Genomic DNA, 22,999 nt, shown 5'->3' with positions numbered 1-22,999 from the left:
AAGAAATGAGCTCAGAGAAGAGAAATGAATTGCCCAAGCTCACCCTGGGTGGTACTGGAGGCTTCAGCTTGAAGCAGGAAGGCCTTGCTGGCTGCCCCTCAAACCAGGCCAGGTGTCCTTGGGACTTCCTCTAGAGGTGGGAGGTGGAGGCTGGGTGTCCCAGGGGTGTGGGGCGCTCCCCTGCAGTCCAAACTGCCTCACCCTGAGGGTTGATAAGAGTCTTCTTCATGGCTGGGAAATTAGCTGGGAAATTGCTCTAGTCAGGGAACCAGACCCAAGGGCTGGAAATCCCAGGTGTGCCTGAGCAGAGCTGCTCTCTGGATGGCAAAGGCCCCAACCGAGGGCAGGTCCGTGGCCTCTTGCAGCACCCTGGGCCAATCCCCCTTTCAGATCAGTCTCGCCAGTCTCAGACTCAACTGTGTGTCCAATGCCACCGTCAAGCGGGGCAGGCCAGAACCATGTCCTGGGATTTTCTAAGCAAAAAATGCAGAGATGCTGGGAGCCAGACCTAAGGGGATCACATCCCCTCGGCCTGGTCTTGATCCCACACAAAAGGGCCTATCTCTTTCCAGCTGATCCCGTGGCTCTTGGAATAGCAGGTCCCAGGACATGAATTGCTTGTGATGAAGAGCCAGGGTGGATGCTGGTATTACCTGAGCCATCTCTGTGTCCCTCTCCTCCCATGATTCCCGGATATTAAGGAGGGCAGCCGGCACTTAGGTGAGGGGAGGAGGAGGGGGCAAAGGAATTCAGGCAGTCATCCTCCAATCTGTATCTGCCCTTTGGATACCATCACCGTGGCCTCCTCCACCTCCTCCTCCTTCTTCTCCCCTCTCCCCCGTTCCAAGGAGCCAGCCTTGCTGACAGACAGATGGACCAATGGACAGATGGCTTCCTTTGCCTGGCTAAATTTAGTGGCCGGTGGGGTGCAGAGGGGGCCTCTGCTCATCCTGGAGGCCAGCCCAGGCCCTCAAGGGGTTTCGGCACAAGGCTCCAATGGGTCTCCTTAGCTACTCAGACACCCTTGCTTGGAGCACACACATCTGCTCCTGTTAGAGCCTCAGTTCTGACCCTGACATTCAGAAAACAGACTGTCATGGAGGATTATTTCACTTGAGGTTATCATATCTAGAGCACGCCCCAAAGAAAAAGAAGTAAAAGCAATTGCGTTTCTCTTCCCAGATCTCTTTTTTCCTAGTAACTTTGCCAGAGTAAGAGAGGCAGCTGATGGGATCAATGCATCTTTCACTGGTTCTAAAATGCATCTTTCCATCCAGGACTATGTTTTCCCGCCCTTGCCCCCACTCCAGCATCCCCAGGGACAGACATCTGTGATTGTTCTAGGCATTGTGGGGAGCAGGGGTGGGCAGGGCAGGGGCCAGAGTTTACAGGGGACGTGGTGCTTTCACACTCCACAGATTGTATTTAAAACAGCCCTGTGATGTAAGCACCGAAACCCCCATTTTACAGATAAGGAAACTGAGGCTCTAGAAATTGAGTGCCTTGCCTAAGTAGCTCCCATGCCGGCCAGTGGCTGGAAAGGAGGCTCCCCAAAGTCTGAGAGCTTGGCCCAGAGCCCACCCCAAGACTCCAGTATTTGAGAGCTGCCAGACCTTATAAGCCCAAAGGCCAAGTGGCTGGCTCTGGTATTGGGCCAGACCTTGTAGGGAGACAAAGCAGTGCTGCCAAGCCCTCAGCCCCAGGACAGCCTCCTCTGCCTGGCTAAATTTAGCCATTCTATGGAGTGTAGAGGGGGCCTGTGTCCGTCCTGGAGGCCAGCCCAGGCCCTCAAGGGGGTCAGCACAGATTCCAATGGTCTCCTTAGCCATTCAGGGTCCCAGAGTTGCAGGGATAACACCTCTGCTTGAAGAGTTCAGGCCAGTCCCCCACACCGGGCCCGTTGGTGTCCCAGGGCTCGCTCAACGCCACTCGACTCCTTAGATGATGGCCAGAACAGGGCCCTGGGCCAGTGTACAGACACTGTCAAGGGGAGGTTGTAGGGGCAGGCATTTATGGGGAGGCCACAGCAGGGGTCCTCATGGTTGGCCTCTCCCAGACCTTGCACTGCTTCTCTGGCCTCTTCTAACCTCCCCAGCTGTGGGCCATGACCTGGCCGGAGCCCCTTCTCCCCAACATCTGAGGCATCACAACCCCCTGGTTCTCCTCCATCCTTTTGAGTCATTTCCTCTTGGTCCCCATCCACTTCCTGCCCCTGGAATATGGGGACTCCTTGGGCCGACCTAGTTCCCTGCCCCCTAAACACTGAGCGCTCCTTGGGAGGCTTGTCTCCTTGCCTCCTGATGTTGCTGAAACTTTTACACCCACATGGCAGCCACGTGCCCACCCACCTCCTCGGGCTCCTACCTCTATCTTTTCTTCTAAATCCAACTGTATTGAGGAGTAACTGACATACAATAAAATGTACCCATTTTAGGCACAGAGTTTGATGAGTTTTGACAAATGCATGTCACCCCCACCCCCACCCGTCATCTGTCACCTTAGAATGTTCCCTCCTGTTCTTTTGCTGTCAATCTCTCCCCAACCCCCAGCCAATTACTGATCTGTTTTGTCACTAGATTTGTTTTGCTTTTTCTAGAATTTCATGGAGGTGGAATTGCACAGTGTGAGCTTCTTTCACTCAGCACAAGGGTTTTAAGCTTCATCCAGGCTGTGGCATATATCAATAGCTTGCTCCTTTTTTTCACTGAGAAGTATTCTGTCGTATGGACATACCACAGCTTGTTGTCCTTCCCCCGTTGATGGTCATTTGGGTTGTGTTCGGTTTGGGGCTGTGATGAGTAAAGCTGCCACAGACAGTTGAGTTCAGTTCTTTGTGTGGACATTAGGTCATTTTCTGATTTTGTACCTCCATTTCTCCCGGTGCGGCCCCAATGAGGTCTCTCCTACCCCTGTGAGGGGTGTAGCATGGGAGGCATGGGGAGCACAACATGGGCCAATGGAGGGGGCGGGACAAGGCCACGGACATTTTGGCAGCTGCCATCCCTGAGCCAGTGCAAAGTGAGCTGGGGCTTGCCCCAGAACTCCCTCTTGGGTGAGTGGCTGTGAGGTAGGAAACCTCTGTTTACCTTGGCTGCTCCATCCTGACCTGCCAGGCTCCATGCTGTGGGCTGGCAAGGCTGGGTTTGTGCAGGCTTGGGTGGGGGCAGAGGTGAAGCCGGCCTGCCCATGACCTCCAGCAGCTGATGGAAGTCCTGGAGCTGCCCTGTCTCCTAAGCAAGCCCCCCAAGCCCATCTTAGCTCCACGCTCTGCCTATACATCATGAGGAAATCAGCTACATAGTCAGGCTCTCAGAGTCTTGGGGATCTTTTATCTGTAAAATGGAGCCCTAACCCCTGGCTTGGCCCATCTCAAGGAGCTCGCTGGGCACCCAGGGAGATGCAGAGTATGCAGAGGTTTGGGGATCTGAGAGGTCCTAGTGATGGACCACACAGAAGGAAGCATCCTGCCCATCCTTGGCTCCAGCTGTGAGCTGTGTGCCAAATCTTGCCCTTCCCCCCACATAAAGTCTAGGAGCTCCTAAGGGCGAGTTCTGTCTCTTCCAGTCATGGCTGGCTTCATGGATGTGTGCTCTACGCAGGTGCACTGGACCCCATGCTCAGAAAGGCCCTGGTCTTGGTTTTAATGCTCTGCTGTCACTGTTATGAAACTCTTACTTTTTAAACAAAGGGCTCCGCATTTTCATTTTGTACTCAGCTCGCAAATTCCAAAGTCAGTCCTGTCTCTGGCTCTGTGGGCAGGGCCTGATTTCCCTTCCCAAGGCAGCTGGGCAAAGGATTAGATACAGAAACTTCATGAATGAATCTTCCCTACAGAGGAAGGAAATCAGGGAGATGGGGACGCACAGCTATTCCTTTTGCAGAGCCCCTGCTCCCAGAAGGCAGGGTCACCTGGGTGAGTCAGGAGTTAATATCAAGCAGCCTCTCAAAGGCTCTTGGACAATGTGAGCTGAAGGAAGCCATGGAGAGGTGCCTTTGGGCTGGGCTTGAAAGGGTCAGAAATTGAAGGCATCCTTGGGGTTCAAGGAGGGCAAGGAAGCAGAGCGAGAAACCTCAGGGAGAGATTCAGGACCCACAGAATAGTCAGGGCTGGAGGCCCCTGATATTTAGGTTCCAGGCCTAGCCCTGCCCCAGACCAAGTCATAAACCCTTCCCAGCCTGTTTCCTCACTGATGACATGTGAGTCTTAACATGTGCAGGGGGTTTGAACACATGCACCAACTATCAAGTGCTGTCCCTGTGAGGAGCAGAGTTGTGTCTCTGCCATTTGGGAGTGGCTGGGGAAATAAGTGCCTTATCTCAGAGGAAGAGGGTAATCCCTGGCTGGCAATGTGGGAACCCCATACCTTGACTCTTGTTCCCAGAGGTGAGGTGGGTATAGCTGGTGACAGCTCAGGTAGACACATGGGCAGATGGTGGAGCCACTCATTAGGAAAACAGATGGTGATGATCCTCCATTGCCCCCGGCACTCAACCTTTATTTCTCTACCAACTTCACGTCAACAGGTGGGTTCAGGGCCCTCCCACCGTCCCCCACCTCAAGATCTCCCTTCCCTTCAGCAGGACAGAAGCAGAGAATCTCTGCGGGCTAGTGCCCAGGGGAGCCCCGCCTGACTGAGAGAGGGGAGGGAAGAAAGGTGTGGTAAGAGGCCACAGAGCCTGGAGCCCATTTGTCTGCAAGGCAGGCTAAGGGGGCTTTTTGATTCTGGGGACCAGGACAGGGATGTGAGTCTTGATTTACACATAAAAGAATCACTTGGTATACTCTCCAGGAGGGGTGAGGATGTACATTGACCCACTGTTTTCTTCCATGCCTAATTTTCGCCAGAGGGGCAAGAGCCAAATTAAAAGAACATTTATGTCCATCAAACGCTCTTTTCCCATCATCCAACATGATCCACAATGGACACACATTCTTCCAGCAATGAGGGAGGGAGAGTAAGTGCTGTTGGGTAACTAGCCATTCTTAGTGACATCCTTTCAGCTCACGGATATGTGGGGTTGGAGGTGAAGAGTGAGGCCAAGAGTCTAGAAGACTCAGAATCACCCAGCCATGCAGACTGTGGGATGGTGCACACAGGGTTGAGCTGAGAGGGCACAGTGATCAGGTACCCAAGGATGTCTGGGGTCTTAGGCACCAGGGACATGGAGGGCAAATCCAGACTCTGCTTGGCAGACTGGACAGCAACGAGACTTGGCATGTCTCATTTGCTTAGGACAGGGAAATCTCAGTCTGGGAGTGTCCAGAACTGAGGCAGCCAAGCCAGCTGTCTCCTGGGAAGGGGATCCTTACCCAGCAAACCGCCCCCCCCCCGCTACTACCATCTCCCTCCCACTGACCCTTCAACCCCCTGCACATATAAACAGTAAGAGGCTCAAACCCTCACGTGCCAACTTTGTGGGAAAAGAACAGAGTGGAGGGGGGTTGTCTGCCCTCACTGTGCACAGCTGGGCCCAGATGTCCTCCCCTTCACCACCCCCCGTCCCGCTGACCAGGCCCCAGACCAGGCACTAAGTGAGAGGTCAGAGCTAGCAGGAACTCCAGGAGTCCTCCATCAGTACAGAAGCACCAGTGACCAAGTAAAATGCCCAGCCTCCAAGCAAGGGGGTGCCTGCTCCAGAATGTGCTCATAGATTTGGGGGTAGAGGCCTCTGCATGTCTGGATCTGCTTCCAGCTCTGGCTTCTGGGCAGGCCCCTCCTAGGCTGCTGCTCTGGAGCCGGAACGTCAGGGGTGAACTTCCCAGGAGAGTCCCAGAGGCATGAGTTGCACAGCCCCCATGCATATGGAAGCAAGGACAGAGACCCTCGCCAGGGCCCAGTGAGCAAGCGGTGAGCGTGACGGCAGTGTGGGGAGTAGGAGTGAACGCTTGGGCATCATCAGGCTGAGGTACGCACTGGAGACTCCACTCTGTTCCCAGCACTCACTTCTTGTCCTTTTCTTCTGGAAGAAAGACCCAAGAGTATGCTGAGATGTATGTGTGACGGTACACAGCCAGACTGGTTCTGTATGGCCCCTCCCACCCTCCATTTCTCTCGGGACAGCTGCATTCTCCCACGGTATCAGTCAGGGGACCCAGTTCCACTGAGTCTTCTGATGCAGCTCCACATATCCAGCTGCTGCCCGGGCACATTTCCCTGATGCCCCCTGGGCCTCCTTCACTCTACATGTTCTATCAACACCTCCAGCCCACTCCAGGGCATATTTTCCTCTCAGTTTTCAGTTTGGGGAACCACTACCTAGCATGACGACATCCAGAAACTGGTGGCATTAACTCTTTGTTCATCCCATAGACTCAGGCTTGCTGAGTTTACCACCGATGTCTCTCGAGTTCTCTTCCTCCTGCTGCCCCATGCCTCAAGTCCTCTCAGCCCTGCTCTTAGCCCCCATCTTACCTCACCATCACCCTCCTGCCCCTGGCATCACATTACAAATCCAGCCTGTCATCCCCTTCGATGGCTCTCCATTGCCTTCAGAATAAAGTGCAAGCCCCCGTCGCATTCTGGACTCTCCCAGATCAGCTCCTCTAGGCCTCCCTTCCCCTCGGTCTGGCCCTTTGGCTTCTGCCTGACAGCTGCTCAGTCACACCTAGGTATGGCCAAGAGATGGGGCAAGAGGACCACCCCCCCTCGCCTACCCCCTGCGAATGACCCAGCATCCGCAATTCTCCCCAGGACACATCCCTCATAAATCATAGGGAAGCTTATAAGTATCAGGCCTCAGTAAAACTTCCCTAAAAGGCCACCAGGCTGGCTGGGAATGTAACAGGGTCCCCTCTCTCACCCCCGCCCCATCCGGCTTTAGAAGGCCCAAGGGACTCTGCAGCCACACAGGGCAGAGCTGTCTGGGCTTGTGGCAGGCACACACCAGGCCACCTCTCAGACGTGGCTGCAGGTGCCCAGCCTGAGGCTTTCCCGTGGGCCCCATAGCCACTCCCTACAGCAGGGTACCGCCCTTTCAAGCCAAGCCTCACCAGAACCATAGTCAACATCTCAGGTTAATGGTGGAGGTGGAGGTGTTGCCCAGGACCAGTTCGCCCTGGGCTGGGACTCAGTGTCTCCCCCTAGACCAGCTCAACACAGCCCATCAGCCTCCCTGCTTTGACCCTCCCATCTGTCCTCCATGGTTACCCCAGTCCCTTCCATGCTTCTACCCTTCTGTGGCTCACACTGCCATGAGGATTAATGCCCAGGGTCCTTACCTTGGCGTTCGAGGCCCTTTCCACACTGGAGCCTCACTTCTCTACCCTGCACTCTGAGCCCCAGCCCCACTAGAGACGCCAAGCCATGCTAGCCCAGCCCTTTCACCCCCAAGTTCCATCCTCCCCTTTTGAACCTCTGCTTAGATCTTGTCTCTTCTGGAAACCACCTGCAACCCTTAGCCAGCAGGGACTGCTTCTTGCCTAGCCCTTCCAACCTGCCCTGTCCTGTTAGGTGCCTTCCCTCCTCTCAGGCCAGGAAGCTTCTACCATGTGCCAGCCAGTGCCGAACATAGGCTTTTCCCCACTGGCTGAGAAATTTTCTCACTTCTAAGTTTTCTCAAGAAAATGTGCTCAACTCCTTAGCAGATATGGCTGCTAGGGAAGGCTCTCAGGGAAGACAGAGAAACTGCCCGAGCTGCCAATGAGGCCTGACTTCCCAGGTGAGTTAGCATGATCAAGGCCGGCCAGCAGAATTCCTGGTAGGTCACCTCTGTGCTTCAGCCAGAAATGGAGAAGCCCTGGGCCCCCAAGGGTGGAGTTTTAGGTGACAGTCCTATTTCTCCTTCTTCAGCTCCCCAGCAGTGTCCACGGTGGGTGGGTCAGAAAGAACCGTACTGGGGGCAAAATGCCTTGTCTGGCTCCCACTACCTCACCCGTGGGTCCCAACAAGGCCTTGCTTTGGCTGAGCACCTACTTCCACCTCTAAATGGTCTGGTCACACTATGGACAGACCTGTGGTGGGCCAGCTTCTCCAGAGAAAGAAGGCCAACTTGTTTTAGCCTCTTGAATAAGATAAAATGTTTACAGCGTCTAGGAGGGTTGGCCAGTGTGAGACAGAAGCCGATTGATCGCCTTGGCCCCTATGGAATGACAAGCACGTGATCTATTTATAGCCCTCCCCCCAACTCCAGGCTCCCTCCCCTGGGGCCGTGACACATTCCTGCCTGAGATGACCCTCAAGGACCCAGCTGCTCCAGTGCAGGCCTTGGGCTATGGCTGGGACTAATCCAGACCCTCCCAGCAATCTGGCCACGGGGCTACTGCCTTGGCTCAAACTCCCAGGAACAGGGAGTTTCTCATCCCTGCCTTCTTCCATTTCTAGGCAGCTCTGGAATGAGAAGATGGTGCCTCCCTTGTCCTTGGGAGGTTAGAATCACCTACTCTCTCAGGCTCCTCCACCAGCAGAAGCTGGCAGATGGATGCCATGCCCCAGCCCCCTCCTCTAAACACTGCCTCCAATGCTGACCCTGCCATTCTTCCTCTATTACTGGATCAAGGCAGACCCAGAGCTGTGAGCTTAGAAACAGAGAACGCCCTCTTCCACCCTCCTACAAGGTAACATCAAAGAGGCCAATGCAGTGTGGTCTAGGATCCTGGAGGTGGTCAGTGGCTGCCCACTCCATGCCTGGGAGACTGCCCTGAGAATATCTGCATTAAGACAGGCTGGGTTCAGAGAAGTCAGAGGCCAAGGCCCAGAGAAGGGCACACTGGGCCTGGCCATGCAGGGTGGATGGCAAGTGAGGAGAGGGAGGCAGCATGGCCCTGAGTGGTGATCCTGCTGGCTGTGCCCTTGTAGCACAAGACCCTGCAGGTATCATGAGTCATAGCCACCAGAGCAGAGCCCCTTCTTGTCCTCTACTTGGTGATCCAAGAATACTTCTCTCTCTGTATAGACAGGGAGGCTGAAGCTGGCACCAGCCCGTTGCCGCCTGGGAGCAGAGGCAGGCAGGGAAGTGGGCAGGGAAACAGGCTAGAGGCAAGCAGGGTGGGGAGGGTCTGGGCTTCCTACTCACCATCCACGTGGTTCCGGGACAGGTACTTGAGGGCCTCATCAAGCAGGATGACAGGCAGAGATATCTGGAGCACCACTACCCACTGGCGCCCACTCAGTGGGGTCACCTGGAAAATAAGCTGGGGAGCGGGGAGGTTTGGTTAAGGGAAGGACTTGTCATGTCCCCGCGATCCACCTGCTTCATACACCTGGGCTGCAATGGACCCGACATGAGCAACTCCAAGATGCTCCTTGAGGTCCCACCTCCAGATCTTTGTCCACTCTGTTTCCCCTCCCAGAAGTGCCCTCCCCTGACCTTAGCCAAGGACCAAATCCTGTTGGTCCTGTTGAGAAGTGGGAGGCATTCTGTACTGGGGAAGAGCATAGTGTTTCCTCCTGCCCTAGCCTTGGGAAATTCCCCAGAACAAGAAGTCTGGTCTCCACCTCTTCTGTTCCCCAAGTCTGAGGGCTCCTGAAGCACAGGCTGTGTGCACCAAGCACCTTCAGATCTCCCCACTCCCAGTCCTCCAGGCTTTCCATAGCAAAAGGGTCCACAGAGGCCCAGTGACCAACCCAGGGCCAGAAATGTTAAAGGAAGGTTTGGACCCTGTTGCAGAAGGGGTTTGGAGTCGGGCAGAAACTCACGGGCAGGGGTGGCACCAGCAGGATGAGGAAGTGCAGGGCCATGGACATGGCCACAGCTGCCAGCAGCCAAGGGTTCAGCCAGGGTGGCATCCGCAGCAGCGACTGGTTCTCCGAGACACTGCCAATGATACAGGATACTCATCTTGGGCCAGGATGGGAGCAGGCCCTCCGGTGGGCACCCATCCACCCATGTGGAGGTGCAGGGAGTGGCCTGAGCCTTAGAATTTCCCTAATTGGGCCTGTAGGCTGGAGTGCTTCTGGGAGGCCAGTGCAGCTGGGAGGGATGTGTCACAGTTGTCTGCTCAGCCCCCCAGCAGCCTGTCCTTAGAGCTTGAACCTCCTTTCTCTGTCCCTCAGACCCAATCCTGGCCCCTCCGTTTCTTTAGACCCCAATCTTGGCCCTCATTGTTCCCTAGATCTCAATTCTGGCCCCACTCATCCTCAAAACCCTCTTCTGGACCCCTCTGATCCTCAGCCCCCATACTTAGGCCTCACCCCCCATCCCTCAACCCACTCCGGGCCCCTCAGCCCAGCCCACCTGTTGAGGGCATTGCACATTTCAATGGTCACCAGCACAGACAAGGCCATGGTTGTGGGGAAGCGTGACTCGAAGACCTCGCAGTCAATGTCAGCAAAGAGTGGGTTGTCCTCGGAGCACTTCAGGAAGTTCCTCTGAGGGCACCAAGGTGGGGTTGGGTGGGGTTGGGGAGAACAGTGGTCAGGGAGGGGCCAGTGTGGGGGAAGAGGGAAGCCTCACTCCGTCCTCAGCCTATATCTGAGGACATAATACAACCAGTGGGCAGGGTGCTGCCATGGGGTGGGCCCAAGGAGGGGTGGCTACCCAGGATGGGGTCAGAGGGACTACGCTGTTCCAGAGAAAGGAGAAGCTAGCATTAGGATGGGGAGGACAGCAGAGGGCCCTGGGATCAGAGGGAGGATGCAGGCATTACCCTGAAGGTGCTTGGGGAGCCCTGAATACTGGGGATGCAGGACTGAGGGTGGTGATTACCTGAGACCACAGAATAAATAAATGCATATGAAAACCAATCAGCCAAATTGTTTGAATAGAATTCACCTTTGGTGGGTAGACAAAGGCTGCATGTACTCCCAATCACCATTAAATAAGATTCCACTCATACTTCCCTCCAATTCTGCCACTGAAATTGAGCTCTACCACACTTGCCTTTTGCTTACAACATGGATTAATGAATTGCTAGGTGCAGGCTTACTACACAGCTTCTTCATAATTAAGAAGAAGCTCTCGGGGCTTGATAAGGGAAGTGGCTCTTGCCCCTGCAGTCCCGGGGGAGAGTTTTCTTCCTGTTCATAAACTTTGCTCACAGATTCTTCTGTGATAAGATGCTGAGCTGAGGCCATGTATGAGAACTTCTGGCTTGTTCTCTTTTGCATTACTGGGATGGGTGTGAACGTTCATAACTGTTAAACAGCTCTGTTCTCTAATAATATAAATTTGTTCTCTGGACTCTCCTCTGAACACAGAGATCTTTTAAGCTAAAGGTTTAGAAACTGGAATCACATGCTGTAAAAATAACCCTCAAAGAGAAGCCTGTAAAATGACCGGCTGTCTGAGCTCCTGTCCAGTAAATACATCCCTGTTTTCCCACACTGCATAAAAATGGGTAAGGTGACTTTCAGCCAGAAGGGGCCGCTAGCACTTTCCTTTTCTCCCTCATGCAGGATAAAAAATTACCAAAGACTAAGACTTGGTCAGATTTCTTATTTTAACAAAGAGATGGAGGTTCTTAGCTCATTTAAGCCAGCAGTGGGATTTTCTCCCCAAATCGAGCTCCAGTATTTGGGACAAATGCATGTTTTTATTTGGCACTGATCATAGAGCAAGAAGACCAAATGCCCCTGCCTGCTGTGCCACTGTGGTCAGGACCCCCCCCCCCCCCCGCCTTTCCAAATCTCAATGGCCTGTGTACACATGTACATACAAATGCCGTATACACACCTCCCACTCAGGCATGTGCACGCCTAGATCCTTATGCATGTGCAGAGGTAAAAAATACAAAAAGGATCACACTAAGAGGTTTCAATAGATAAATACACTGCCCACTTTAAGCCTTCTGGGTTTTACCTGTGTGCCTCTGCCACATGCGTACATTATGCCCCAGGTCATGGGTCATAGAGTGGCCTCCTGAACTGATTAGAAGGTACATCGGGCTGAAACTTCAGTCTCCTAGTTTCATCATGAGCCTTGTGGTGGTGGGGGCCTGTTTCTTTGGGTGAAGCCACTGTTCTGCCTATTCCTTCCCTTTGCCTCTCTGGCTATTTCCTATTTACCTTCTGCTGCAAGGCCTCCTCTGTGTTTCATTAACTTAGTTCATCTGTACGTAGCTCTTACTATGTGCCAGATGTTGGTCTAAGCACTTGACAAGCATTGATTCAGTTAATCCTCCTGATAGCCTTATGAGGCTGAGGCAGTTCTATTATTACCCATTTTGTAGATAAGGAAACTAATACAGAGAGGTTAAGTAGCCTGTCCAGAGTTACACAGCTGGTGTGTGGTGGCACTAGGGTTTGAACCCCGGGCAGCCTGGATCCAGGCTCCATACTCTGTGCTCTTAGTCACTGCTGCGTTTTTGACAGATTTCTTCAGGAACCAAGCAGGTGGGGGAGGGGGAGAGGGCTCTAGTCAGTTCTGCTGAAATTCCAGCATCTGAAGCTGAAAGTTCTACCTTAGGTCTAACCTTTGACCACCTCCAAGTCTCAGAGACATCTGCATTCTCTGCTGCAGCACTTCTCACCTTAAAATGTGAACGCCCACTGCCATGCTCCTCCCAACTCTTTCCAGAGACTTTGCCTGCTTGGTCACTACTAATTTGTGCCTGGCATATAGTTGGTGCTCAATAGCCATTTCTTAACCAGATGGATAAATGAGAAATGGAATGACCTGAGGACAGTTGGGAAGTTGGCACCAAGGGGACCGGGGACTAATTCGTAGTGGGCGTGGGGTATGTGTCGACCACGACCCCCAGCTGTCTCGCTGGCATGGGTGACCAGGGAGGCAGTAGAACTGAGATGGGGATGAAGGAAAGGGATTATCTGGGGAAAGGTGATAGATCTGATCTTGGACTTAGTGAATACAATGGGCCTGTGGGACACCTCAGAGGAGGTATCCAGCTGGAATTTTGGGACTGGGCTCAGAAGAAACATCGAGAGCGCAGTGGCGGGGGAGAGGGGGATCCTGGGAGATTTGAGATCTATAGATAAAGGAGGCTAATTGAGACAATGCTGGAAGAAGGCAGCAGCGGGATGGTGAGCACGCCCTTGCTCTGCATCTTGCTGCTCCCACAGGAGCTAAATGAGCAGAGGTGCCTGAGGCTGGCCCGAGCCTTCTGCCAAGGGCTCTGGGGCACGAGCCTTTGGGATGAGGGCATCGGCCTATGCTCTGCACTGCTGCAAGAAAGGAGAGCCCATGAGCTTCAGGGCTGGTGGGTACAAGAAAAGCGTCCCTGAGCTGACTGTACCTAGATACGAACACTGCGAGAATGCCTGAAATCATCACAGAGCCTCCCCAGGCAGGATGGGGCAATGAGTCAGGTCCCTCTTTTGAGCTCTTCTATCTACAAGAAGGTAATGAAGACAGACACTCTCGGAGGAAAAAGATCCCAAATCCCTGCAGCTCTCAGCTTTACATGAGAATTCCCAAACTGACATTGCCAGATTCACTGCAAAGGTTCTTTCAAGCAAAGGAGATGCCCAGACAGAGGGTCAGATTGACAGACAGAGCTGAGGGGTCTCCTTGCTTGCTCAGTTCAGAGCTGTGCTGAGCTAAGCCAGCCCTGTGGTGGGCATGTACCAGCTGGGTGACTTCAAGAGGTCAGTGGATCCTTTTCTTGAGAAGTATGTTGTTATAGGGGTGGGGTGGGGAGGGAGAGCCTGGCAGATTCTTCCCTCCATTCTTAATCTCCTTATTTAAAAAAAATTTAATGTATATTTATTTCTGAAGAGAGAGAGAGAGAGACAGAGAGAGCGCGTGAGTGGGGGAGGGGCAGTGAAGGGGGAGACACAGAATCCAAAGCAGGCTCCAATCTCTGAGCTGTCAGCACAGAGCCCAACGCAGGGCCTTGAACTCACGAACCGTGAGATCATGACCTGAGCCAAAGTCGGACACTTAACCAACTGAGCCACCCAGGTGCCCCTCTTAATCTCCTTATTGACCCTCCACCTGAAGTTCTACCTATCTCTGAACCCTCAATGTTTTGGGGGTTCCCTGATAAAGGCAAGATACTTCTGGGCATTTATGCCCCTTGGCAGCCCCCTAACCAAATGACTGGGAGAAGCAGTAACCGCTTCTCTGGCTCTGGGGCTGGGCTGCTATCTCTAGGTTTCCAGTGGCTTCTGAGCTTGGCTCCTTAGATGGTGGATGTCTATGTAAGTGTATGGGGGTAGGGAGGGACAGCCATTGGCCAACCGTGGAGTTCCAGATCCCTTTCCCCTGGAGCTCCAACAACTTGGGCAGTGAGTTCTACCTCAGAAATAACCCCAACAGAGTCCCTGGCCATCCTTGCTTACCAGCTGGTAGAAGGTGACGTGAGGTCCCTCGGCATCATATAGGAACCACCAGGTGGCGGCAGCCACCGTGGCCAGGCCTACGTACACTGCAAGGAGGGCAGGAGGAAGCTGGCTATAGTGGATAGCTGTGGTTTTCTGGCATCCATTTCCCCTTCCTAAAAATGCCCTGAGTTTCTGTCAGGGAACCACCCACTCCCTCTCTGAGCCATGTGGTTTATAGCACCTACCCTTAGTGACAGTGGTGGGCCCTGCTTGGCAATCAACATCTGCCACACCCCTGGCCACTGTGACTGGCTAGGAGATAAGCAGGTGGCCCAATGTGGGCCAAGAACAGGCCTGAGACTTTGATCATATTACTGACGGACACTCTCTCTTCTGCTGAATTGGGGGTTGTAAGAGAGTAAACATGAGGGCTACAGCTGCAGCAGCCATCTTTCCATCTCAAGGAGCACCTGTCCGAGAATGGAGCTGAGGCAGAGCCAAAATAGGCCAGTGATACTGAGGCCTGGATCCAGCCATGCCTGAGGAATGCTCTAGTATTTTCCATTAGATGAGCCCACACAGCTTCCTTTGGCCTATGCCAGGCTGAGTCATACTGTCTGCAGTTTGCAAGGATCCCTGATAGAAGCTCTCAGGAAGCTCCTGAAACCTCACTGAGGGCTGGGGCCCCACTCACCTCCAATAGCCAGATATCGAAAAAAGAGCCAGCCACTGATGAGGGCCTCACGAGGGTTCCGGGGCAGCTTCTCCATGATGTCCAGGTCTGGTGGGTTGAAACCCAGGGCTGTGGCAGGTAAGCCATCCGTCACCAGGTTCACCCAGAGCAGCTGCACAGGGATCAGGGCTTCCGGCAGGCCCAGAATTGCCGTGAGGAAGATGCTGGAACCAGGGTCAGAGGCTCTAGGGCCCGGCAACTGGAGAGCCCAGCTCCTCCTCACACTCTAGACTGGGAAGCTCACCTACTGTCTTCACAGGAGCCCCACCTCACTTTTCTAGTTCTTATGTGTGTGCACAAGTGAGACTTGCATATACATGGCTCTGCTTCACACTGGACCACTCGTGCCTCCTAATCTCAGCTCTGGAGGCTGGATGATTCTGCTCTTTAGGCCTCTCCTGTTTAGGCCAGAACTCCTCTCTAGGACATGTACACATGTGGACAATGCATGCCTGAGCACATACAATTTGTTCACAGACAGAAGGAAAAACAGCACAGGCCATACAATCGCACAAACACAAGCAAACACCTACATGCTTGCCCGGACAAGCAGAGGTGACAGAAGTCACATGTGTCCAAGCAAACATGTGCTCACCATCCCCCACAGGCATCTCTCACACGTGAACCTAAATGTGTACAAATTAGATGCTGGCACAAATCCTCCGTGCTTCTGCTTCTGCCTCAAGATGCACAAGAGCACACATGCACGTGGCTACCCACACCTTTCATTCGGGTACACACGCCATGTTTGCACACACCTGTGTGCACACACTCACACACACACGTGAACACGTTACTGCCCCAGAGCAGCGCTAGTTCTCCCATCTTGGCAACTGTGAATGTGGGGATTATGGCTAGAGGGATGACAGGGACTTTTTAGGTATCTCCTTGGGGGCCGGGATGCACCAAGGCCTCTGGAAGAATGACAAGGCCCTGCCCTCCTTGAGATGAGGTCCTAGAACGCCACCTCCAGGGCAGGGCATGTGTTCCTCTATCCCTACAGCCTCATCCGAGAAACAGGCATTTCCCTTAGTGACCTAGAGCTGGTCCAGAGGGCTGGGAACAGGAAATGCAGGGCCTTACCAGACAACCTCGCCGACATTGGAGGAGATGAGGTAGCGGATGAATTGCTTCATGTTGTTGTAGATGGCCCGGCCCTCCTCCACTGCAGCCACAATTGAGGCAAAGTTGTCATCTGACAGCACCATCTCAGCTGCCGACTTGGCCACAGCTGTGCCGGAGCCCATGGCAATGCCAATCTCTGCTTTCTTCAGAGCCGGGGCATCATTCACCCCGTCTCCAGTCTAGGGGCCAAGGTAGGTAGGACCATGCCTGAGAAACTTCTCTTCCACCTCCTTGACTCCTCTCAACTAAGCCTATCCCTAAGCTCAGGGGATGTCCCCAAGGAAGCAGACAGCTGAACAAAACAAATGGTGAGGTTGAGAATGAGCTCAGAGATTGGGCTGGGGTATGAGGCTGAGGGGGGAGCCAAGCATTGCAGACAAGGACAAATTTGAAGAGAAGGTCAATTCTAAGGTCAGAGAAGATGGTGAGGGTGGAGTTGGGGATGACAGTGGGTCACTGATGAGGATAGAGATGAAATTCAGGTTGGATGTGGTATAAAATATAAAGCTGAGGTTAAGGGCAAAGTTAAGGTTAAGTCAGGGATGAGGTCAAGGTTGTGGCCCAGGCAAAGGATCAGGTGGGTGTTATAGTTAAGGTAAAGGCTGGAGCCAAGGTGAAGGTCGGGGTCAACACTGGACTCAGACTCAAAATTAAAAACTAGACTAAGGTAAACGTCAAGTCAAAGTCAAACGTCAAATCAAGGTTATGGCCCACATCAGGAGTGATGTCACAGACAAGGTTGGAATTGCAGTCAAGGTGAAGATTAGAGGCCACATAAAGTTGAGGTCTACAAAAAGTATTGGGTTGGAGGTCAAGGTCAGTGTCAAGGATCAGGTGAGGGTGCAGGTCAAGACTGCAGCCCATTTAGGGCTGACCCAAAGTAAAAATCAGATTAAGATGGTCAAGTTCAAGGTCAGGGACCAAGTCAACATGAAGGTCAAAATAAAGTCAAGAACCAGATTATAATTATGGTCAAGTCAAGATTGGTGCCCAGCTCAGTATCAAGGTCAAGACTGGATCACAGGTCAGCATTAAAGTAAAGAACTGGGGGCTGGAGGTCAACAGAGGCCAGGTCAGGGGTGAGACTGGGTTCAAGAGTCAGCTGAGTGTTGACGAATAGGTTAGTAATCAAGAATGAGACAAAACAAAAACTGGGCCCAAACAAAATGTCCATTGAAAGGTGAATAGATAAGTAAACTGACTCACAGTGGAACACTATTCAATGCTTAAAAAAAAAAAAAAAAAAAAAAAAAAAAAAAAGCAATCATCTACTGATACCCAAAGCCACGTGGATAAATTTCAAAACAAAGAAGCCACACACAAGAATACATACTATATGATTCCATTCATGTGAAAATCTAGGACAGACAATCTATGGTGGAAAAATGGCCTGTCGTGGGAGAGGGTCCTGATGGGGAAGGTGCATGAGGGAACTTCATGTCTCCATGGTAATATTCCTTATCTTGATAAGAGTTTGGATGACATCCAAAGGTGTGTCTGCATTTATCAAAACATGTCAAGTGAATGCTACGCTCAAGACTTGTGCATTTCATTGCATGTTAGTTTTACCTCAAAAAGGAAAAAAAATAGAACCACAAAGAAATGCTGCTCTCTAGATAGAGTATGCATTCTAAATTATGTGAGGGTGAAGTGTACTGATGCCTGCAATTTACTTTGAAATTTACTTAAGAAACGCTGGATTAAGGATGGATAGATGGATAGGTATGTGCAAAGCAAATATAACAGAACGTTACTTGTAGAATGTAGATCGTGGATATTATAGATGTTTACTAAAAAACTATTTTAATTTCTTTTTGTGCTTGAGACTTTTTGTAATAAAATGCCGAAAAAATAAGAACGAAGCAGGGGCAGATGTTGCACGGGTTGCTCTTTCCAAGCTCTACGGTCAGTGACCCTCCTCCCCCTCCCAACTCCTCACCACCTCCACTAGGCTCCCATCTTGTGGCCTCACCATGGCGGTGATCTCATTGAAGGACTGTAGGTTCTCTACAATTCGGGACTTGTGTGCAGGTTCCACACGGGCGAAGCAGCACGCTGTGCGGCAGGCCTGGCGTTGCTGCTCAGGGCTGAGGTCATCGAATTCGCGACCCGTGTAGGCCTTGCCCACCACATCCTCTGAGTCCTTGAAGATGCCAAGCCGGCGGCAGATGGCCACAGCTGTGCCTTTGTTGTCCCCTGTGATCATGACCACACGGATGCCGGCCTGGTGGCAGCGTGCGATGCAAGCAGCCACCTCGGGCCTTGGAGGGTCCAGCATGCCCACGCAGCCCACAAAAGTCAGGTCCATCTGTAGGGAGGGCGCAGATGCAAGTGGGGTCTGGGCCCACGCTCAAGCTGCTACCTGCCCGGCCCTGGCAGGGAGACACGTGGCTCCCAGCCCTGGGCCCTGCCCTGGCACGCACCTCGTACTGCGCAAATTTGCCGCAGTCATCCAGCTGCATGTCCTCCTTCCTTGGGGGTGCATCCCGAGTGGCCAGTGCCAGGCAACGCAGTGTGTCTGAGCCGGAGCCCCAATCCCGGATCTTGGCGAGGATCTGCTCCCTGGAGGTGGCGTTCAGGGGTACTGTGCGGCTTCCCACTCGGACTGAGCTGCAGCGCTCGATCACACTCTCAGGAGCCCCCTGCGTCACGGGGGAGGGGAGAGGTAACTCTGTCAGTTAGGACCCCTCCTTTCCCTCTTGCCCAACAGAGGAAGTTGAGGCCCAGAAATGGGAAAAGGGCATCCAAGGGGACACACAGCCAGGCATGGACCAGAATCCATTCTCTGGAAGCTCAGAGTGGAAACCAAGGGGGCCCCACTGGGAAAAACTCAAAAGGAATGGGGAGTAGTAGCTGCCCGTGGGGAGGCCCCCTCCCCCCACCAATCCAGAGCTGAGAAGGTCTGCTATAGCATCTGGGGCAGGGGGTGGGAATAGGATTGGCAGTCCTCCTACATGCCCTGTTTCCCTGCCAACATGGTGCTACCAGGATCCCAATTCTGTAGGGGGGTTCAGCAATGGGAGGCAGGCTGAGCCCTGCCTGGGGACCAGAGACACAGCCATGCTGAGGGGTGGTGGGTGTGGCCCTGGGAAAATGTGACGGGGTGACAGGCTCCTCAGAAGCCTTGGGGTCTCACCTTGGGTCTCACCCCGGGCCTGGGAATAGCTTCTGAGCCCTTCGTCATGCCTTCTCCCTCTCCCCAAAGGAGAGGAGAGTTTTCAAAGTGGCTAAGTTTTCAAAGTAGCCTGAGATCCCAATACAGAAGCCTTTTCATTTCAAAAGAAGTTAAAACTTCCACTTCAGCATGAAGTTAGGGCTGTGATTCCTACTTCAGGTTGAAAAGGAGTGACAGTAACAGTGCTATGGGCAGAAGTCTGGATGGGAGACTTCCCTCTCTAGGACTCAGTTGCCAAAACATGAAGCACCAAACATGGGCACCAACTACCTCAGTGCCCCTCATCAGAGGTGAAAGGCTTCCGAGACCTTCCAGCTTGATCCTGCCATTTGGATGGGGAGACTGAGGCCCATGGAAGAGCAAAGGTGACCCCAAGGTCATATGGTGAGGCAGTGCCTCTCAGCCCAGGGCTGGGACCATGGTGAGGGGCAGGCCTTGGTGCCTAGCCCCGGCTTTATCTCCACCAAGACCAGATCCTGCTCCCAGTGCCCCACGGCAGGCTGACCACCCTCGTCCTGGATCCGCTGCTTTGACCGTGGGCCTCACAGCTCCCTTGGTCTCCCACAGCTGCAGTCACTGGCTCTTTAGAACACTGGAGATCGGATCTCCCAGGGACTCCACATGGGCAGCGGCCCTAGGCCAGTTAGGCAGGCCCCACCTTCACAAACATCTTGCTGCCCTGGGCTGCCAGGCCAGGGCGAGTGGGCGTGCAGTACACTGACATGGACTTCCGGTCCCGGGAGAACTCCAAAGTAAACTCCTTCCGCATCAGCTGCTTGATGACCTACGGGGCCCAGGAGGGTCAGGATGTGAGAGGCAGAGCCAGCAAGTCTCACTGCTTTCTTTCCAGCTGCCCGATCCTACGAAGAGCCTCCTGCTCCCTGTGGGATGGTGCCTATCCTCCTCTGAGCCTGGCATTGGAAGCCCCCATCTCCCTCTCCAGCCTGAGAAATGCCAAAAGGTTGCCACTTCCTGACCATGCTGTGTACTTCCCAACTCTGAATCCTCGCCCACACTCAGTCTTTTCCTGTCTTTTCTTCCTAGCCAAGTCTTACTAGCGTCTGAAGTCCCTCCTCCTCCCAGAAGCCTCCCAAGATTTCGCCTTCCTCTCTCCCTTCTCTAGATGCCCAGAAGCCCCCGCTATGAGGCCTGTGGCCAGAGCTCTCACTCTACTCACCGCATTGCAGGCACTGGCTCGTTCCACTCGGGACAGGGCCTGGAGGTTGGTGTCAAACACATTCATTTTCTCCACCAGGCAAGTCAGGGCTGTCTCCGTGGCCTCTCCCACCTTCTCATATACGCCCTTAGCCTGGTGGGGCCCAGAGTACAGGGCGTGAAGAGCAGGAAAGCCTCCAGTGGACCCCCAAGCCTCACCTCCCACTCACTCCCTGACCCCTAGAGCTCCCTTGGCCAGTTACCTTAAACCTCCTTTGCATCAGGCCTCTGGACCCTTCCCAGCCCAGCTGACATGAGGTCTGGGTAGCATCCGACACTGATGCTTCCCTTCCCTTCTGACCCTTCCCTGACATCAGTGAACATGTGTTCTCCCGGCCGTCTACCTCATGCTCCGCATGCTCCTTCCCAGCCTCCTTCCCCAGATTCCTCTTTCTAAACCCTGCTGTCCGGTCCCTGCTTCTCCCCTCCCATCTTCTCTCCCTGAGGCCTCCTACGCTCCCTGCTCCCCCCACCTTTCATGTGCTTGACTTCCAGTGCCCAGCCTGGCAGTGACCTTTCCCCTGAACTCCAAGCTGCCTGTTGGACTTGGTTCCTTACTGACCCTCAGGCCACCTCCCCTTCCCCCTGTATTTGCCATTCCAGTGACAGTCCCAGCCCAGACACCAACCAGGAGCTATCCTCCAACTCTTTCACCTAACCAGTCACCAAGTCCCAGGAGTTTTGCTCCTAATTCTCTCTCCAACCTATGCCTTCTCCCCTTTCCCTGAAGCCCCAGCCAGCAACTCTCTGACCCGGAGGACCACACAAGACTTCCTGAATCCAGTCTTGCCCTGTCTGTTCCATCCTTCACATAGAAGTCTGATCTTTCGTAAATGCAGATCTGACCATTATCACTCTCCTGCTCAAAACCCTTTGGTGGCTCACTATTGTCCTCAGCTTGTTATGGGACCTGACTTGGTGTGGTCAAGTCCTTCCCTCAGGTAGGAGTGTCTTCCTGCATGTTCCATTCTACTGCTCCAGCTGCAGTCAAGGGCATTCAATGCCTACATCACATCAGGCTGTTATGACCTATGGGCCTTTTTCGGGCTGTGCCTTCTACTTTAAACACCCTCCCTAGCCCTGCTCCCCTAATTTCTTCCTCTAGGCACCCTGGCACTACAGTCCCTTACATTACAGTCCCCCACAGTCCAAGAGCCCTAAGGCACTTAGGGCACTGGTTCTAAAGCCAGTCTGAGGAAGGAATGGCAGTGGGGGATTGTGCAGGGGTGGCAGTGCCCCTGGGGTGTGGTACTCCAAAGGGTAAGGGACTACCAATCCTGGGAGTTCTGAGAGTCAGAGAAGCGTCTGTCCTGGGCACCTGGATACTAGGGAGGTCACGAAAGGGAGCTGGGACCCACCTCATTGTAGTCCAGCGCTGAGTCGTTGCACAGGGCACAGATTGTCGCCAGCTCCACCAGCCCATCGAACTGCCCACAGCGCACGAGCTGCTCCGCCTGCCTCCTGTGGGGCTGGGTCTCAGTACCGGGGCATTTGGCCCGGCCCCTGGGAGGTGCACAGCTTCTTGATCCCGCCCCCGGGAAGCCTCGCCCACTGACGACTCTCGAGCCGTCTGTCCCGTGTAGCCCAGCTCACCAGGAAACCACGCCCACCCGCTCTCCCTCGCCCAGCACTCACACTTCGCCCTCCGGGGCGTAAGTGGTGCCGGAGATGGTGAACTCGTGCAAACGGCAGGAGCTTGCTTCAGCTTCGGCTACCACGAACATCTGGGGAGCGTAGAAGCATGCTCAGGCAAGCCCTCACCTCTCTCCTCCTTGGGCAACCGGTCTGAATAAAGCCTGATAACAGGGTGGGGTTCTCTGGGCCCCCAGAAAAGCCACTGGCCTTCCCTCTTGCCAAGGTCTGAGAGATACAGTGTTAAGGGTAGGGTTCAGGCTGAGGCAGGGCCTCTGCTCTGGATCCCTGACGGGTTTATGGCTGGTTCTTCAATGTTCTGGAAGGAGCGGCAGAAAGCCCGGGTCCTTGCCCATTTTGTTATGCGATTCCTGGCTGAGAACCTGAGCATTAGTTTCTCCACCGGTAACATGAGAAGAGGGTGGGGTCACACTAGAGCTGCCCCTCTCTTCCCTTTGAAAGGAGGAGTTCCTGGCCTCCAAGGGAGGAAACCCGCAGCCTGCTCTGAGGCAGAGACCCTCCTGCCCAAAGGTGTTCCCAGAGAGTGTGCTCTTAGGCCTGCCGGGTCACCCAGCCCCTACCTGTGCACTTCAGGGTCAGGGGGTTCACCCCTCCCAGGGCAGCCCATTTTCTTGTCTGCCAGCCAGCTGTGCCAGGGAGAGCTCTTGCTTTCTGGAAACCGCTTTGCCGTACATTCTCAAGCCAATGGCCAGCTCAGCACCCAGGAGGTGCTCACTAAATGCCCTTTCCTTTCAGCTCTCCTCCCTGCTCCTAGGGGGCAGCCCTCCAGCCAGCATAACTCTTGAGAAGTCGTTTCTCAGCCCCCTGTCCAGCATGTACGGCCTCTACAACTTCCCCATAGTGTGTTTTTCAAATCTTTATTTCAGTTAAGGAACCCTCTGTTCAAATGAAATCCTACTAGAGATTTTAAAGGTCAGGGGCCTCAGGATATAAAGCTTG

At 53.7% G+C, this 22,999-nt stretch overlaps 1 protein-coding gene across 6 annotated transcripts in view; it reads right to left on the bottom strand.

Annotated features, from left to right (window-relative positions):
- Positions 1–4,475: 4,475 nt before the first annotated feature.
- The window catches only part of ATP2A3 (ATPase sarcoplasmic/endoplasmic reticulum Ca2+ transporting 3), a 34,772-nt gene continuing 16,248 nt past the window's right edge, over positions 4,476–22,999 (bottom strand). For 3 of the 6 annotated variants that reach the window (XM_011289053.3, XM_019817301.2, XM_045044240.1), the window contains 13 exons: positions 22,043–22,131; positions 21,766–21,868; positions 20,370–20,501; positions 19,851–19,976; positions 18,441–18,659; positions 17,990–18,325; positions 15,976–16,196; positions 14,854–15,056; positions 14,178–14,263; positions 10,174–10,307; positions 9,636–9,753; positions 9,013–9,130; positions 4,476–5,961 (listed from right to left, as the gene is read on the bottom strand). In XM_011289053.3, the coding sequence (XP_011287355.2) occupies positions 5,942–5,961; positions 9,013–9,130; positions 9,636–9,753; positions 10,174–10,307; positions 14,178–14,263; positions 14,854–15,056; positions 15,976–16,196; positions 17,990–18,325; positions 18,441–18,659; positions 19,851–19,976; positions 20,370–20,501; positions 21,766–21,868; positions 22,043–22,131 (1,905 nt within the window). In that variant the 3' untranslated portion in view covers positions 4,476–5,941. Of the gene's footprint in view, positions 5,963–8,575; positions 8,663–9,012; positions 9,131–9,635; positions 9,754–10,173; positions 10,308–14,177; positions 14,264–14,853; positions 15,057–15,975; positions 16,197–17,989; positions 18,326–18,440; positions 18,660–19,850; positions 19,977–20,369; positions 20,502–21,765; positions 21,869–22,042; positions 22,132–22,999 lie in introns of those variants that run through there. The other 3 variants (XM_011289055.3, XM_011289054.3, XR_002148927.3) reach the window with 3 other exon arrangements.

Source organism: Felis catus, chromosome E1 (assembly GCF_018350175.1).
Source record: "Felis catus isolate Fca126 chromosome E1, F.catus_Fca126_mat1.0, whole genome shotgun sequence".
Taxonomy (NCBI): Eukaryota; Metazoa; Chordata; class Mammalia; order Carnivora; family Felidae; genus Felis; species Felis catus.
This window is presented reverse-complemented; position numbering and strand designations above follow the sequence as displayed.